This window comes from Hydractinia symbiolongicarpus, chromosome 10 (genome assembly GCF_029227915.1).
Source record: "Hydractinia symbiolongicarpus strain clone_291-10 chromosome 10, HSymV2.1, whole genome shotgun sequence".
NCBI classification, from domain to species: domain Eukaryota; kingdom Metazoa; phylum Cnidaria; class Hydrozoa; order Anthoathecata; family Hydractiniidae; genus Hydractinia; species Hydractinia symbiolongicarpus.
In genome coordinates this window covers 22955690-22975025 of record NC_079884.1, presented here as the reverse complement: position 1 = coordinate 22975025, position 19336 = coordinate 22955690, and the positions used below count along the sequence as shown (strand labels likewise).

Genomic DNA, 19336 nt, shown 5'->3' with positions numbered 1-19336 from the left:
TTATAAATTTTCAGGGCACTTTTTGCACTTAATGGCCTCTTACATGAGAGCCTGTTTGATTTCCTCAATTTGAGCCTGACATCACTTTAAGTGAAGTAAAACTTACTTCAGGTGTAAAGTTTTTAACTTTGATTGAATCAACCAAGTGAAGTTTAAAACCAGTTCATATAATCACCTCGCTTTAAGGTGAAAAGCAGTTTTTAATCAGTGCACATGCTTGAAAGGTATAAATAAAAAAGAACCGGCTAATTAACTCTCAAATGCAATTTGACCTGACGTGAAACATCATAAAAACAGCCTCCACCTTGATGGCGTTTATTTGCAAATGCATGAAAAGAAAAGAAAAAAAGCATGTGAATTTCTCCAGCATTTAAATATTTTTAAACTATCATAACTACATCAACTTTGAATCAACCTTGATAAGGTAAGACTCGTTGACAGTTCTTAAGACAACACTTTTGCATACAAAACACGTATACAAAAGTGAAGATTATTCAAATTATTTTAAAAAAATATGCACCATTAAATATGGCCATAGAAGTTATAAAAATACATTCGGAAAGGCGTCACACAAAAAAAGAAATAATAGACTAGGCCAACTGGACCAAATAACCAAAAACTTCAGTCTAAGTTTTTCAGCTGGTAAGCAAGCCTGCTATTAAAACGCTATGTGAAAAACAACCGAGTGTGAACAAAAAATGTATATAAACATTGCAGTATAAACAATGATAAATATTATGAACTGAAACAAACATTTTCCTGTAATGTCAGATAAGCAGCGCACACTGCGATGACATTGGTGAATTTTTTGCTTAGTAACTTATCTCGACACTGGAAAAGATTGATACAACCTTGAGCTTTCTTTTGAAAATGTAAGCAAAGTAAATATAGCTTAAATCATACTACTCAAATATAAATTGTAACCCCTTTTATAACAAAAATACACTCTGTTTGATACAGAGATTTCAAGGTGTTGAAGTTTTGTCCATATTAATATCTTCTTTCGAGTAGGCTTTATTTTGTTTATCCATGATCTTTCTCAACGCTGGCGTCATGAAATATGGTTTTTCTGGTGAACCGTCGTGTCTTTCTAAATCCTCCACTAGATAAAAAAACATGTATTGTTTAGTAAGTTAGTCCTACTGATAAAAACTACACAGGTTTTTACACCAGCCTGTACGCTAAAGAATTATATGTCCTATTTTCAAGATTTTGAGCTTTAAGAGTATGTTTTTTATCTTTAAAACCCCCCTAGAGACCTTAATAAAAACTGAAAATAAGCAAACTAAAATACTGAGAATTTCAATAAATATAAATCTATTTAAATTTAAACATCTTTCGTGAGAATCTAACTTTGGTTAATTTCTTTTTGGGAAAAACTATGCGCCTATGAAATATATGAATGCAGTACTTACAGAAGCACAAGAAGAGAGTGTCAATTCCCATGTCGTACACATTAAAAAAAAGTACGGTCACCAAATATGCACCAATCGTACAAATCTAAACAAAATACTTAGTCAGGAATTTTACACCTGAAGAGCTTTACCATGTCTTATATGATAAAATTCATACAAAAAAGTGTACAGATTATTTCTACTTACAGCAATAGGAACTATTGTGTAATTGAGTTTATCAGGAAGAAACGAATTATACTGTGCAAACCAAAAGAAACTTCCAACACCTAAATATACAAAATAATTGCACAAATACAGATAATGATATGATGCAGGAAAAAAAAAGTAGATGAGTGCTTGTTTATTGCTCGTGAGCTTTTTTGATTCTATTTCATTAGCGCAAAAAAATACAAATACAAAAAAAATATAAAAATACGTAATTCCCTTAAATTCCACACAATTTAAGTTTTGTAAGACTTGCAGCTTCCTACACAGGCTGTTGGCCGATCAAAATCTTTTGCAATAAAGGGCAATGCAACCACCAAAGGTCAAACCAAGCCAATTTATTAGTGAAAAAAAAAGGGTTATAAGCATTGACATAAAGTCTAAGCCTAATTTAAAATAGCTTGTACTTTGAATAGAAAAATCAAGCTAAAACCATTTACAAGAGACTTCACCAGTGACATTTTTTCACTATTGGATGTCATTGTAATAAAGAAATGTTTATCTTTTTTATCTTATGGTGCTCTTAATTATCATATAAAAAATTCCCTAAACATATTTATCTATAAAAATTAAAGGTAAATCAAAACTAAAAGCCTAAAAGAAAAAAAAAAGAATAGTAATTTACAGAATTTATTGTCATGGACAAAATAAATAAGACATAGGTAGTCTTTCGTAACTTTTCTAACACAACAATATGTGACATGGTCATTACTCTGCAGATTTTCCCACTTTTGAGCAAAGGCTCTCCACGAGCGTGTGAAATGCTCCCTCACAACAAAATAATTCGCGTCAGGACCCACAAAGGTCTCAAAATTCGGAAAAAATAAGCAAATAAGTTAAGATCTGGAGTCATAAGTTTGCTGTAAACATTGATAAGTAAAAATTGACTAGTTCAAAATGCCTAACTCTGATATAGAAACGACCATGTAATCACTTGATATAGAAACGACCATGTGATCACTTGTGCCAGCGAAATTCAAAATTAGCTGTGCTGTTTATATTTGGTTTTTGATTGAAGATAATTTAAAACTTGTATCAAAATAATTTACCCTGAAACTTTTTGCACAAATTGGTATAAAAGAAAATAAACTTTGAGAATAAGCAATTTTGCCCAGGTAAACAATGGCTAAACATTTTTTTTTTAAGTGGCTAAAAAATTTTTAGACAAAGCGTAAAAAATATAAAATAAATGTACTTATAGTGCCAAATAACCAGCTGATTATGATGGGCCAACAAATAAATATTGTTCAATAAAAAAGAAGTTACATATGAGAAATTTACGTAGCACTTAATAAATGTTTGTGAAAATATTTTTCTTACCAATGCCTCCAGTAACCAATAACCTTCCGAGGAAGAGGATAAATCCTGTCACGCCATTGATTGCAATTGTTCTATAAGAAAGAAGACATTAAATGGTACATAGTTTTCATAAATATCAGATTCAAAATGTATTCTTTTAGGAATCGTACCTTGCAGGATTTCTAAGTAATAAGCTGAAGGCTTCTTTTGCAGACGAACAATAACTTTTTCCATAGATTGCAATCTAATAAATAATTCAGTTTATTATCAAGTTGAAAGAAAAAAATGCAACAAAGAAAAAAGAACAAGGGACATACCATAATGTAAGCGTTTTTGTTCAAGAAGCGCAAACATTTTTCAAGACACCAGAAACAACATTTCAAGCATCTAAAAAAATTATTTACTCATTAACAATTATCAACCAACAGATAAATAAATAATTAAATCTGAGGTCTTACTTCATAAAGAAGTTAGCAACAGGATTATCAGTGTTTTCTAAAAGAATTAAAAAATGATGAAAACACAAAGGTTGTACTCGATGGGTATGTGAAATTAATCATGTAAAAATACATAAATTGCAGTTGAAACCAACAACATTTTCCTACCTTTTAGCTTTTTGTGTATATACTCTAATGTAACTCGTATCAACTTCACTATAGCTATGATGGCAGCACCAAAAGCAAGTGAGCCAGTGTGATTGCTGCAAGAAAGGAAAATATTAGTCAAAAATAAATACAAAGTAATTATACAAATATTTTACACTCAAATTTAAGCTAATTTTTTTACCAGAAATATTGATCACATTATTACAAAAATGATGACATCAGCAATTTTTTGACCAAGTTGATACTTAAGGTCTATGCAACACTTATAGTAAGTTTCATGTCTATTTAAAAACAACTTTAGAAGTTACAGCTGATTGGGGGTGATTCCTCCTCTCCCTGCCCCAGAAGAAGAGCACCCAAATAGCCCAGCATGAATTGGGTTAAAGTTCTTAGAGCAGAATTGCCAGTAAAAAGCCAGATCATGCTTCACCACAAAGTCCCTAATCAGCATGCATAACTGAAACAAATCAATCAAAGATGATTTCATATAGATGACGAAATACACAATATAGTAACGTAGCATTTTTATTCTCTGGAGAATACACACAGAGAATTGCCTCCAGAAACAACAGGATTGCTAAAAGATTTTGTTAGGAAGAAATAGTACCTTAAAGTTCGCCACATCGATGAAAATACAGGAAGGGTTGGGATGTCCTAAACAAAAAATCAGCATAAAAACTCAATCCTTGCCCAGGAAAAAAACCCTTCCACAAATAACATTTACCTTGGGTTTATCTCTTGCCCAATAATAAGATGCAAAAGCTCCAGCCAAGCTGCATTCAGCAAATGCTATGATAAACTGTGATCCCCACAGCCACCCAAACAAATGAAACACTTGCATTCTTAACAGATTTTTGTTCTCTTTGTACTTTGCAAACAAACAAGATGCAGTTGAGTTTGGATATTTTGAACTAAATAAATTTTCATCACACTCATCACCCACTGTAATATTGTAGGTGGTGTCATTGTGAGACACTTGGTACTGTTTCGTACCATTTGACATTAAATATCTATAAATCAGACTGGTTAAAGAAAAGTAAAAAAAAAAAGCAAAATCACTTCTATCTTTCAACAATGATGACATTTGCATAACTTTATTGTACAACTTTACTTTATAAATAATCACTTTAGTTTCTGAAGAAATAACAGGGAATTATTAGTACAGCTATCTATGAGGGTCCTGCAAAGAAATGCAGGCCTATCAATAAGGAGAGAGTAATTGCTTTCGCTCACGCAAAGGCTCACCCAATTCTGAGAAATGAGAAACTAGCTGAGCCATTAATTGCTCCCCCAATTCTAAAAAATGTTTTTTTGGCTGAGCAATATCAATTCATCTCACATGGAAACCAATGTTCTCTTTCTTATTATTTACAGTAAAAAAGAACCAAAATATATATATATAAAAAAAAGATAAAATAAAATAGATAAAATAGACTGTGATAAGATGTGCGTTTATAAACTTATTCTATTTATTTATTGATTTATTGTAACCTTGGGGGAGCGATTTATTGCTCTGGAGTTATTTTCTTATTGATAGGCCTGAAGTGTCAATGCATTTAAACTCCTATTTAAGCTATGAAAACTCTGCAAGTACTCAAGGTACTCAACTAGATAACCATGTTTCAAGTTGACTATCACACAGAAAACCAGTTTACATCGTTAAAGTTGGTTGTTTTTTTAGTTTTAGGGTGATTCGAGGTTGCCAGAAACAGATAACTAAATAATGAACTTTATATGCTTAAAAGGATACAGTAAAATTATTATAAACCATGCAAACCAAGCAAGCTGGAATAACCATGGCAACAAGGGGAAAAATAAAGTTGACAGCATCGAAGTCACTGCTCTAGAAATAAATATTGTACAGATAGATGATGTGAAATATTGTGGACTACACACTGACAACACAAAATTTGCTGTTTAACTAATACGATGTTGCAATTTGTTTTTTAAATTTAAACTTTTACTTACCTGCTGGCCTCGGCAATTAATGCTGAAGCAATTCTAACTCGATGAAACAAAAATATCATAATCAAGAGAAGTACCAAAAACACAATAGCCAAAACAATTCCTAAAACAAAAAAAATTGTCCAAATAAGAATCACAACAAAAGCTACACTACAAGAGATTATAAAAACAACAGCATTAATTTAAAACAAAAAAATTTTCACCTAACACCAACCATGTGGTTTTGTTTCGTGAGAAATCATCAAATCCAATTGAAATTCTCCACACAATTTCTGTACTTGTTTTCGTGTCAACCAAAAATTTGTATTTTTTAAAAACGAAATAAATTCCTAAAAAGAAGTATGCCATTTAGCATGAAGACATAACTAAGGTCTACTTAACACCATGTTTTGAGGGCAAAAATCAGAAGTTTAGATTTTAGTCCAGGTATAAGTTATTACTATAACACATATTTTATTACAGAATCTCCTTTCATATTGGTGTCTGTTGTTGTTACCCTACCACTACTACCCTGGTATACATAAGCATGCTCTTTGTTGCCAATACAAATTAAAACTCAATGTCAAACAAAATAAACAGGCTTATTAATTCCAAAATATCTTTTAAATTTCTGACAGTCAAAAATTTTTTAAGACAGGTACTTAACGGACATTGCCTTACAAGAGTGGAATAGTGATTAAAAAAATCCTTGACCTACCATAACCAATTATACCAAGGACACCAATACCAGTAAAGATGACAAGTGGAAAAGTTATCCACCTAAATTTAGTAAATACCACAATTACGAATTAATATGCATAGTTGTCTTGCGATACAAAAAAACAAATGACAAACCTGGCCAGCACAATGTACAACATTGAAACCACCATTGAGATTATAAATCCACTAAAAGTCAAAAAATTGTTTTTTTTAATTTTGCTTCGCTCAACTATTAAAACATGCTTCACTAATTTATTAAGAATATTACGCCAATATCCACCACCAAACAACTTTTAACTCATCTGCAATCTAAGAAAAATGATATAATAGTATTGGCCCAAATTTAGGTAAGTTTACTTAATTTAGGTATAAATTATGTTAATTAAAACTAAGATGTAAGAATAATCTGAGTTTTGAGTAATAAAAAATAAGACAAAGAGTTAAACATATCTGTGAATAGTAGGATGCAATTACATCAAGAAGATGTTAACAGAGTTTACTTACCTGCATTGAAAGATTCTGAAGGTTTAACAAGATTTGAACAGCACTGTATAAAGAATATTAAGGAGGTAGAGTATTTTTTAGAAGAAGAAAAAATAGATGGCATAATGTTGCTGGTGACAATTACACAATATTTGTTTGTTGTTTTTTGCTCTCTGCGTTTTTAAAGTATGCTGTTCAAGTTTTTTACGTATTTCAGGGTGGACACTCATCCTCTAGAACTATCCATATGATTATAAAGATTGTAAATACAGAATAAGTTTTAACTGCTTAAGTTATTCATGTGCCAGGGTGCTATACACAGCAGAATGGATACAAGTAATTGCACACAAAACTTATTAGTTTAGATCTGTATAATTATACCATTCATGTGACGATAAAATTTCATATTTGTTTACATTCTCCATTATTGCTTTATTATAAAAAAAAATTATTAATGGAAAAACTGTTGTATAGTCAGTTGGATGTTGTTTTGTTGTTTTTGGCACTACTTCTCTTTATATATTTTAGATTGAAATACATGGCATATGCAATTAACTAATAGGGTTGTATTTGGTCCCTGTTTATCTTCAGGGTAATCAGGAATCAAAAAAATAAGTATCCATCTTTATTTTTATAACTGCTTTAGGATGGCTTTGATGAATTTAATTGCTTACAATATAAAATGCTTAGGAATCCAAAGATTACCCTCATACCACCCTAATGCCACATACATTTAACATAAACTTTTCAACTAGTGAGTCACTCCTTGTTTAATAACTCATAAGCAAACAAGGGATATACTTACGTCTCACCAAGTTGTATATCAGATCCATTTACTTTCTGCCCATCTATATTTAGAAGTCCAAGACTGCTTATAGTATTAACAGCAATGCTTGGAAGACATCTGTAGAAAACTAAAAAAAATCCAAACATGAAAAACTGGGTGTTCGTGTACATACACCATTGAATTACAGGATAACAAATTGCAAATCGCAATTTGCCTTTTATTCGCAATATCAAAGCTTAAGGCATCAATACACCAAATCAAGACCTCAATGATAATTTTCTTTGATATTTTTACCTGAGCAATATTTATTTCAATAAAAAAAGTCCAAACAAGACAAGAAACAGAAAACATGTTCTTTTTCTGACCAGATTCTTTTTTTTAAAAGATTTTGGAAAGTTTGACATTAGTCTATCTCAGGACCCAATTTTTTGAATGTACACTATGATCCATTCTTTTAGCATCCTACTCAAAATTCCAAGTGAGATTCACTACGTTTTTCAAATTTGAGAAAACATTGAGGTTATTCAATTTTATTGGTACTATTATTCCTTTTTTGCTGTGAATTTTTTATACACAGCAGCAAAAAAAATAATTTTAAATACAGGAATTAACATATCACAACAAAATAGAAGTCTAATTTTTTTACTTATATTCCTAGCTCATTTACTTTCACGTTATTGTGCTGAAGTAAATGGATTTATGAGTGACAAAAAATAATAAGAACAACAAGGTTATTCTTAAAAGTGTTAAAACGTGAGATAACAAATGAAAGTCTTTTTTAGAAAAGTGAGGGCACATTTTACTGTAACCGGCCTTGGAATATATTCCTCACTTGGGTGTATGAATGTTTGCCTTTTTCAAGGTTCTGTTTTGTTTTGAGAACTTGGCTAACCTCAAAAAGAATCTAAAAATTTAAATAAATTTTCAGCCTCTGAAAATATATTGCATTGTGATTGCAAGGTTTTTACAATAAAGCATAGCTTTATTTTATCTCTATAATAATATGCCAGTTCTGTCTGTCTGTGACTTTTGCAAAGTGGATAAAATTTCTTTATTATTTAAAATATAAAATACAGCATAGCTTTATTTTATATTTTAAATACAGCAAGTGCATTGACTATTAGGTGGCACTAAGAATAGAACATTTAGGAAAATAGGAAACGTAATCACATTTCAACTAACTCAGGTCGCACATGCCAAAAAAAATTGGCTGTGATGGGCAACTTCACTGTCTAATTAATAATAGTTAATTCACTTCTTGTATATCAATGAAATGTTAGTACAGTATAAAGGGACATTGACATGAAAATAGAGACTTAGTGAAATAAGTAAGATCATACCAGGTTCAGTTTTAAGATAATAAGTTGCACATTTTCCTTCCTTAACCAGTTTCTTCAGTTCATCCTGAATTAAAATAAGATTTAAGAATAACAAGCACAACAACTTAAATTAGACCACAACTTTTTCTATGATGAGTTTGAACCATACCTTTGTGGTGGAACTGGATAGTTTGACGTTACTGATACATGTCATGTTCTGCCATGACACTTGAGCCCAATAAGCGCTAAAATCTGGACATTTTGATACACAAACCTATAAAATTATAACAAGAATTTTCAATTAATGAATAAAGAATATATAGCGATTTAAAAACAAAGCTTAAAGCTTACCTCCTGTGACAAGAAAAGCTATCTAAATCGACTCAATATTTATTTTTGGATTTAATAATAACTTTCTTTTCTTAAAATTTGTACCTTTACTACTTAATAAAAAGTTTTCCTGTTTTTTGTTTGTTCACTCACCACATTTAATTGAGCAAACTTTGCAGAGTGATGCAGTAAAGTATTTGAAGAAAAGATTCCTAGAAATACATGACTCAACTGTGTACATCTGAACAAAAACTTGTGCTGTGTTGTTTTTTATGGCAAACTTTATGCTTATTGAATACTTTTTTACCACAATAGTTGTTCATGATGTCCCAAAATCTACTAGTTAGCTCATACCAAAATCATAAGATTGCTTTTCCTCAGTTGTGGTATAATTTCCTATATATGCCTTACCAAGTAATCTACTATGAGTCAGAATTATAAAATCATGACGTAAGCATCAATTTGGAGTTTTTTTATTGAAAAAAATGACAAAAATCATGTGGCTGCATGATGGCACCGATTCAAACTTCAATGAAATACTTCACTATGTCAATCAGCATAAACTCATATTTTGCACACCAGTATCCTAAACAGGTTGCGCTGGTCATTTTCACACCTTTTGGGGGAATTTCTTTGTTAAAATTGCAAGTTTTAGGCAAAAATAAATATTTTCTTTCTAATGAGCACATTAACTTGAGTTAGTGTAAATAAGCTTTTTATTTCATGAGAGGTAAGCTCAAAGTTAGTTTGGAATTTTTTGTCAAACCTGTGGAGTAGGACAAGATAATCCATTTTTTGCGAATGTTAACGGATCCGATGCTCCTTTTGTCACACATTTTGTGAGATCAAAAAATTGAAGAAATTCTCTGTCAGGACTAAAATGGAATTTGGAATAAGCAATTATAAATAACTCGAAACATCCAGCCAAAAATAACAACAGTATTTATACTTACTAATCAACGCCACAAACTTTCCCTAAATGTAAACAAACATTCTTGTCAGGCTACATGCCATTTCCCATAAACTGAAGGCACATTCACATAAACATTTGCAGACTAAAAATGTGTTCAAAAAACAAAAAAAGTAAACACATTCCTTTAACAAAAGTTGCACATTAAAATTAAAATATTCACAGTAGCCTTTAAAATATAATTTTACTAGTTATAAATAAGATTTTAGTTTTGCAGATCATCATTGGACAAAAAGCACTAATGTTACATCTTCATAGTTCATACTTTTGCCCTATAAGTCCTAGGGGTTTCCACCACTAAGGTAGCTTGATAGGTCGATAAAATTTGCCATTTCCTTGACTAAAGTTTTGCTTTTACATTTTCTTCATCTCTGAATTTGAAATCACATTACACTGACAGGTGCTTTAAATGATAACTGACCACTAGTAGAAGTTTTTTTTTATTTCAGAAACCCTGATTGAGAAGTAAATAAAAACAATACAAAATTACCATTAGAATCTGTAGCATATAGCAATCTCTTTGGGTCACCATCCATAATAGCTATCAAAGATTATAAATCATGACGTTAAAAAATACATGTATATGATATATAAAAAAGCAAGGTATAAAATGCCTATTTTTACCTATAATACCAACAATGATCATTCCAATCATGTAGGCACTGATAAGTACACAACATACAACATCAGTGCATCCACTGAAAATAAAATTTGAGACAGTCAAAAACACTTGTTAAGAAAATCCAGAAACAACAACAAAGAATGAATCTTTACCGTTTCGCAATGGGTCCTTTGAAAGTTGGATCATACTTTTTCTTCTTACCTAATAAAGAAAAATGGAATTAAGTAGGTATGTTTCAAAGAACACATAATACACCTTGCCCTTATGGTATGTTTTAAATATTTTTAATGGCAAAAAAACATTAAGATTCAAGTTGTAGTAAGCTTCATTCATTCATCATTCTCGGCTTAACGTCCGTCTGATCTAGAATGTGTTAGATCTAAACCCAACTTCCTCTGTATCAAATCTGTCCTTATAACCTCCTGCCAAGTCTTTCTCGGTCTGCCTCTGGCCTTTGCCCCAGGAACTATTAAGTCTCTACACTTTCTTACCCAATTACCCCCCTCCATTCTTTCCAAGTGCCCCAGCCAATTCAATCTTCTTATCTGGATAACATCTTTAATTCTACGGATACTTAGCCTGCTTCTCATCTGAACTCTTTCTGTCTCTCAGACTGGTATTACACATCCACCTAACCATTCTCATATCATTCCTTTCTAAACGGTCAAGATCTTCCTGCTTCACTGCCCATGTCTCACTACCGGACAACATAACACTTCTTACACAGGCCTCATGCAACCTACCTTTTACCTCAATTGACAGGACTCTGCTAGTCTACGAATGAAGTAACTCTCTGAACTTTTTCCAAGCAGAACCTATCCTGCAAGTAACACTTCTTCCAACACCCCCTTCACTGCCCAACATATCACCTAAGTAACAGAAGTTCTCAACTATCTCTAACGAGCCACTGTTGTACATCATTGAAGCTGGAAATACTTCATTCACTATAATCTCACACTTGCAACACTTGCATACAAACTGAATGTCAGCTCTTAACCTTCCACCAATACTACTGCACTTCTTATGTACCCAATGCTTGCAAGTCTGACAAAAAATTGAGTTACTACCAACCCCTTTCCTGCAAACTCCACAAGGCCACTTTCCAACAAGACTTGGCTGCAACGCTACTAATCATGACTTTAGAGTTTGCTGTATTCACCCTTAGCCCTTTCTCTTCTAGTCCTTTCTTCCACTTCTCAAAATTTTAACTAATTCTTCCATCGACTCTGCTATGAGAATTAAATCATCTGCATACAATAACTCCCATGGACACCCTGTTCTGAACTCCATCGACAGCGCTTCTAAGACTAGAACAAACAACAAAGGACTAAGCACAGAACCCTGATGTACAGTACTGTGAAAAGGTTTGTTAACATCGTGGTTTATGTTTATTTCATGTTACGCACGAACCACGATAGTCCACGATGCGCATTTTTTTAACAATCATGGACCTCACCATCATGTTTCGTGGACTACACGAACAAAAATTAAATATTACATCGTGGCTTCCACGATAGATAACTTCTATTGTAAAACAACAAAGACCGTTAGTTTATCAATTAAATCAAAAAAACTGACGGCAAAAAAATAAATTAACACGTTTTAATTCATTGTCATAAAGCTAGCTGCATAATAGATTTTTATCGTTCGTGAATTAAAATGCGATGTAAAAAACATTTCTATCGCCGCTTTTCGCTTATAAACTTTTAAAATGCGATCTAAAAAAAAATATTTCTATCGCCGCTTTTCGCTTATAAACTTTTAAAATGCGATCTAAAAAAAAACATTTCTATCGCCGCTTTTCACTTATAAACTTTTAAAATGCGATCTTAAAACATTTCTATCGCCGCTTTTCCTTTTAAATTTTTAAAATGCGATCTTAAAAAACATTTCCATTGGCGCAGACAAATTTAACTTTTCTAGATAAATGACATTTCGTAAAAATACGATCGCGTCCATGACGAAAAAGCAAAAACTACGAATATGCTTTTTTAACTTGATAAAACCTGAAACAAACAAATTAACTTTAATAAAAGATTTTTTTGAGAAGAAAAAAATTATACTGGTTATAAAAATCGTGGAGCTCGCGAAAATAATCGTGGGACACACGATCCTTCGTGAAGATAATAATATTAGTGTGGTGGCCACAATAGAATGTTTGAATGTTTGTTATACATAAAGACCACGATTTTATCGTGGTTCGTGTGCACCACGCTTGTTACACGAACACAATGTAAACAAACCTTTTCACACTACTGTACACCAACATTTACACTAAATTCATCACTAAGTGAATCGTTAATCTTGACACAACACCAAGCTTAACCACATAAATATAACAAAATGAGTTTCTCATTAGTTATGAGTTGAAATGTTGAGAATCACTTCTTTAAAATCCACATTTTATTCTGTGAAGATGAAGCTCTCACCTCCTTACCTTTATCATCCATATTATTCATCAATTTTTTTGAAGATACGTCAACTAATCACACAAACTAATCACATGTTGGATAATGAGTTTGTGGTCATTTGTAAATAATCAATTACAGTTACAAATTGTTGTACTAATTAATGTATCATAGTAACAATCGCAAGGGTAGGAGAAAAACAATAAAAAATTCAGACATTTTAATATTTCATTAGGAAAACAAACAAATTGTAACACCAAAATTATCCTAACATGGCATATCTCTGCTTTTGCCTCATAACACCTTAAAGATTCTTTTAAAAGCTTCTATTACAGCTAATATTCCACTCATTAAATTGTTGAAATTATTTCTGTTGGTGGGGAAAAAATGTCACAACACAAATGCATGGTTAAAAACAAGGATTACATCATAATATTTCTTGGCTTAATGTCTGTTTCCATGTTAGAGAGTTTGGGTTAGGTGTATGACTGTCTTTCAACCTGACCCAGACTGTTAGATCCAAACTCAAATTTCTCTACAGCAAGTCTGTAATTATTTAGTTCAAAAATTGTTTTTCCACCTTTACTAGGGTAACAGCTTATATTTTAAAACTCAATTTGTTCTTGTGTACAAAAGCATCAAAAAAATTTTCAAGTCTGACATATTTTAAGGGGGTCTAAATTTTTAGGCTTATTTTTCACATAGGCCTAAAGCATGACAGATTTTTACTGGGCATAATTATGTGAAGCTTTGTTTCCATTGTATATATGTGTGAACAAATATATTTCGTAGGGCGACAGTACCTTTATAGGCTGCGCTAAAAAAGTCAACGCTTTTGGAGAAATATATTAATACATACCAAAGGTGCTCACAAGATGCTTTTTTTCTCCATCAACATCTTCAGCAGGAGGATGATCACTGCTATCATCAGCCATTTTAGATTCTTTTACAGACTAAAAACAACAAAGTATTTCATCAACACCCTATTTTCTCTCTCCTTTAGACCAAAAACCTAGACATTTTCCAGTATAAACAAATTTATTAGGAATAAGATAAATTCGATTTTTATCTATGAGAAATTATTTACACTATAGTGCCAGTGATATAATTCAAGAATATTCACCTTTGGGAAAACCCATGGTATATAATTCACATGTGGCTATTTGCAGCTATATGCCATTTTTGAATCACAGGCAGACGGCAAGTATTATAATATAGATTATTAGATCATTAGTCTATAAAGGTTTCATTTTTTTATTTTCACCCACTTTTGAAAAACTAGCATTTATCTCCTTCTTTAGGCAATTCTATTTTTTAAGCCTATAAATTCTGTGTCTTTCCTTTTTTACCGAAGTTTGAACAGAAATTTTAAATTTTAAGCGTCAATCAAAAAGTCTTTCTCAGTTTGACTATGGGCTTTCCTTCAGGAATCATGGGTCTCTACATTTAACTCACTCACTCACTCACTCAATTTATTATTTATTAGGATAGCCTGATGCTATTAATAATTTTTCCTGGATCTATTTTGTTACTTGACTTAAATTTTATATATTTAATAAAAATGTCCTGTAGAAATTGAACAACAGTTTTTAAAATTTCTGCAATACTAATAACTTCTTTGTGTATCCAATGCTTGCAAACCTGACTAAAAACCACAGCCAACTTATTTCCTGAAAATTTCACAAGGCCACTTTTAACTTCAAGTCACAATTGGCTTCAATGCTACTAATCATGACTTTAAGACTTTGCTAAATTCACTTCCAACATGTATTTATAGCCAACAAAATAATTTTACACTGCACTCTATCAAAACTGTTCTCCAAATCAATGAAGGCGAAACATTGATTCTTTCTCCTTTCCGAATAATGTATATTCGAGAACCTTCAAAAGCAAATATACCTCAAGAACAAAAAGAACTTTTTAAAAAATCTAACGACAAGGATAATTTTCTAAGCTCTGTGGCTAGCAACATCATTTTTACCTTTAAATTTTCTGCTCTGGAATGCATATGGGGTGATGATAATTACAAGCTACCAAAGTTCATGGGAAACTATGTACAACACATGACTACATTTGTGTAAGGTTGGCCCACACACATGGTTTATAATTTTTTATAGGGCCAAAGGAAATTACATTACAGCTTCTTGTTCCAGACATATTCAAAAACATCATATAGGAAAATTTCATTTTTTATTTTTTTATTATATTGCTAACCAAAATTTATGAAAAAAAAAACGATAAGAAAACATACATGTATATTGTCTGTTTATCGTTTAATCGAATCAAAGTACAACTTTAAAAATTTAAAATCTTGGTACATGTCTTTTTCTGTACCTCTTAAAGGTTGCTTAAGTGCACAAGCGTATACCCTGGATTGTGAATAAATAGATATATGACTTAGACATGATCAATTGAGATGACCTGAATATAAAAAATGGATTATGGATGAGATAAATGTATATTCCAAAACAGTGTGGAATTGTACTTGGTGTATGGGTTGAGATGCTAAGAAATTTATGTGTATACTGCCAATCTAAATTTGTGCTCCGGTACTAAAACAAATGACTGACAATGCTGAAATACTCTTCACAACATATATACTCATATATACTCATGATAACTGACACTATGTCTTATTAAAGTGTGTATTTTTCACATAAGTTAGCCATTAAAATCAAATTTTGATTACTCATCAGTGCAGGGCATTTAGAGATAATCCATGCTAGTGAAGACATGATATCCAGTCTTGTTAATAAAGAAAACCTAGGTGTGCAACCCTTCACACACCCAAAATTGTTTCCACAATGCCAAGGTGTGCAATTTCTATAATTCTTTAACTACTGTGGCTGCAATAAAAAGGGTGTTTGTTTGGAAAATTAATTTGTCTGATAGACCCTTAGTACTGTAAATGATATTGCAGAATGACCAGCAAGATTAGTAAACAAAATTAGCTTTATACTGGGACTCAGTGGAGATACACCTTTACTTCAGTAACCATAGAAATGACATTGGCAGCCTATAGGTTTTACATGCATATTGAACAATGTTAAGGTGCACACCAGGTGCATGTAGAGACTGTGGCTGATAAATTGTAATGTAATGTCCCCCAGCCTAATAGTAAAAAACAGGAAGGATTTGCATTTTCTTGTACACTGCCTGCGTGTTTGAGCACCTGCATAAAAAGTTCTTTCTAAACTTTTTATAACTTTTTATTATTATTTGTTTAAAAAATCCTGTTTTACTTATACAAAAAATCATTCAGGAGTAATTTTTATTATCTCACTCAACGTAACGCTTTTCCTGGATGCAAGGTGTCGTAGCTTATCAAATAGAGTGAAGTGCATTCAACTCAAAACGAAGGACATGATCTAGCATAATGTTTAGAATAAGCATGATTTGGTTTTCGTCACCAACTTCTTTTGGTTATGTTACACCTTCTGCCTATTTTATCTTGCTTGATTGCCGTATTTAAAAAGAAAACACCCTGGAGCTGCGGTCATGGTTTATATTATTTGTATTCATTTATATACTTAGTCGCATAGCTTCTGGAACCTTGTGTTGTGTGCTGCTTCAATCAACAAATTCTGGAATAATTATCTCACTGTACAAACCTTGAAATTTTCCTGCATGTGTTTTCAAATATTTTAAGCATAAGAAACAGTGATGTTATTACACTAGCTCGCAGATGCTAGGGTATTCAAATACAGCTGTCCGTCCCAAAATGGAAATTTTTGCCTCTCTGAGACCGACACGGGAGTAGTCGTGTGTTGGAATCTCATCTTGGTAACTATTTTTATTTTTTTTCTTCTTTTTACTATCTCGCCTGCGAGGATGTGTTTCCAACTCGTAACTAACTAACCAAATTGTCAATTGCAATGTCACATATTTAAACTTCATACCTAAAAACTCTCTAAGTACTTATAGAAGTCATCAGCCAAATTTGGTATTTATATTTCAAAATTTTGATTTTTTGTCACCCAAATGTTATATATTTTAGGCCAAAATTGGTCCAAAAATTAAAATTACTTTATTTTCGACAAAATTTGGCAAAGTTAAGAAAAAAAGTATACTGAACATGATGGAGCTTGTGGTCTTTCTTCTTCCTGTCAGTCAGTTTACTCCAGACTGACCTAACGAAAATTGAAAGTTCTAGGAATTTTCTATCAATATTATTGCCTATCTGAATAGCAAAATATGTCGTGTCTAACTTCGTAACAGAAATCACAATTTCATAGACAGCTTTTTATAAACTTTGTTGGCGAGCTAGTTTACGTATATTATATGTCTTGTTTTCCTTGGCCTAAAACAAAGGAAATGCCACCCAGATGTGTTGAGAGCTTTATTGTAACTTGTGGGTTGAAGATTTCTATCCTTTTTTTCCCCACAACTCTTTTATAACGCAACTTGGTTGGTCATCAGAGGACAGAGGCTCCACAGTTCCCAACTTGTTACTGCTAAACCTTGTTGCTGAGAAGGCAAATTTGATGTATCAAAGGGACAGACAATGGCACAGTCCTTAGGGTATTCTCATTTCTCAGTGGTGGTGAGCATAGGAACTAATTAAAATAAAAGCAAGGACAGTCTGGGATAAGATGCAAATGTAGAAATAGTTTCCATATAATAAATTTTCATTATTTTCAAAATCACTTCACATAATAATGTTGATGGAAGTATAGAAAAGAACCAGATATAAATTTGATACTTTCGCTGTGATAGTATAGAAACCAACATTAAAAAAAATTACTCCAGAGCTTCATCAAAAAAGTTACACAAGATGAGAAGAGAGGACAGAGAAAACAAGTTGTCTGAGATATTGCAGGCAAAGTGGTTGGGAGAATTCTTGTGAACCTTGGGAAACTTTTTTGTGATCTGGAGAGATTGTCTTTGAAAATAGTTTGGTGAGTTATTATATTACTTTTTAACCTCATGCCCAGTGTATTTTGTCAGTAACCAGGACGGTGTAGTTGTAAACTAAAATAAAAAAATCTTAGCGAGTCGATTGGACAGCCTCAAATAAGTCGCAAACCACCAGCACATTAACTGTTTCTACAAAATAGATATGGTCCTGATCGTAGAGCTGACGGCAGTGATACATTTACGTTTAAAGTTGCGTGTAAAGATTCAGAGACAATCCAAGATAAGATAGTAGATTATATACAGACTGAAGATTGCACAGAAAACGTAGAAAATGTAGTTTATTCAAGATCGTAATTTCTGTTTTTCTATTTAAAAAATATTGTTATTTTATAAATATTTTTGTTTTTCTATTTAAAAATGTTATTACTGTTTGTTGCGTGTATTAAGTGTCCCATTAAGAGACCATCTCTCCACTTCTGAAGCTCATCGTTCTCCTTCAGGATAGCCAACTGGTAGCTTTTAACATTATTTCGATTTGAAAATGTAACTGTGCAAATCACATAGAAAATTACAGCAATTTAATTGACTTGTTGATGACTTACAGTACTGTGAAAAGGTTTGTTAGGGGTCATCTACAAAATCCGTAGCAATTCGTATCAAAAAAATTCGTATATGCTATACGAATTTTCTTTTGCCATACAGTAATTAAATTTGTATGAAATTTTTCTAAAATCGTGTAAAATTCGTATGAGTTTTTAATTAAATTCGTATGAGTTTTAAATTAAATTCATATGAGTTTTAATTAAATTCGTATGAGTTTTAAATTAAATTCGTATGAGTTAAAAAAAATTCGTATGAAATAAGTTTGATGAGTTTTAAATTAAATTCGTATGAGTTTAAAAAAAAATTAAATTCGTATAAGTTTTAAATTAAATTCGTATGAGTTAAATTCGTACGAGTTTAACAAAAAATTCTTATGAGATTTTAATTAGCTGCGTATGGTTTTAAAAAAAAGAAAATCGTTTGACATTGTATTCGTAATGAGCTTTAAAATAAAATTTGTTTGAGTTTTTATAATTAGATGCGTATGGTTTTTTTAAAAAAAATTTGTATATAGTACAGTCGAGATGTAAGCGTTCGCTCAATTTTCACACCTTTTTCTCAGAGGCAGTAGTTGTTCATCTTTTGTTCTTATTAATTATCTTGCGAGTCTTGTAAGTCATTAACTTGCGCGTAATAAACAAGGAATTATTGAAGAAAAAATAGCTTATTATAACTGCGTGTAACTATTGTTAAATAGTGTTAACATAACTATTCCCAATAGCATAATTGCAAATGTTATCAACTCTATCAATTTGACACGGTGTGACATT

The 19336-nt window shown here is 31.8% G+C and overlaps 1 protein-coding gene across 1 annotated transcript; it reads right to left on the bottom strand.

Annotated features, from left to right (window-relative positions):
• Positions 1 to 358: 358 nt before the first annotated feature.
• On the bottom strand, positions 359 to 18610 carry LOC130613253 (choline transporter-like protein 4). Its single transcript, XM_057434593.1, has 27 exons — positions 18566 to 18610; positions 13966 to 14059; positions 10851 to 10899; positions 10701 to 10774; positions 10567 to 10617; positions 10060 to 10081; positions 9873 to 9981; positions 8946 to 9050; positions 8798 to 8861; positions 7476 to 7584; positions 6692 to 6734; positions 6456 to 6496; positions 6323 to 6373; positions 6186 to 6247; positions 5692 to 5817; positions 5492 to 5591; positions 5274 to 5366; positions 4248 to 4533; positions 4131 to 4177; positions 3524 to 3618; positions 3377 to 3413; positions 3236 to 3305; positions 3089 to 3162; positions 2940 to 3010; positions 1602 to 1681; positions 1416 to 1500; positions 359 to 1102 (listed from the first exon to the last, which is right to left on the bottom strand). Exons 1-27 carry the CDS (start codon positions 18593 to 18595, stop codon positions 966 to 968), a joined length of 2205 nt encoding a protein of 734 aa, XP_057290576.1. The 5' UTR covers positions 18596 to 18610; the 3' UTR covers positions 359 to 965.
• Between the last annotated feature and the right edge of the window lie 726 nt (positions 18611 to 19336).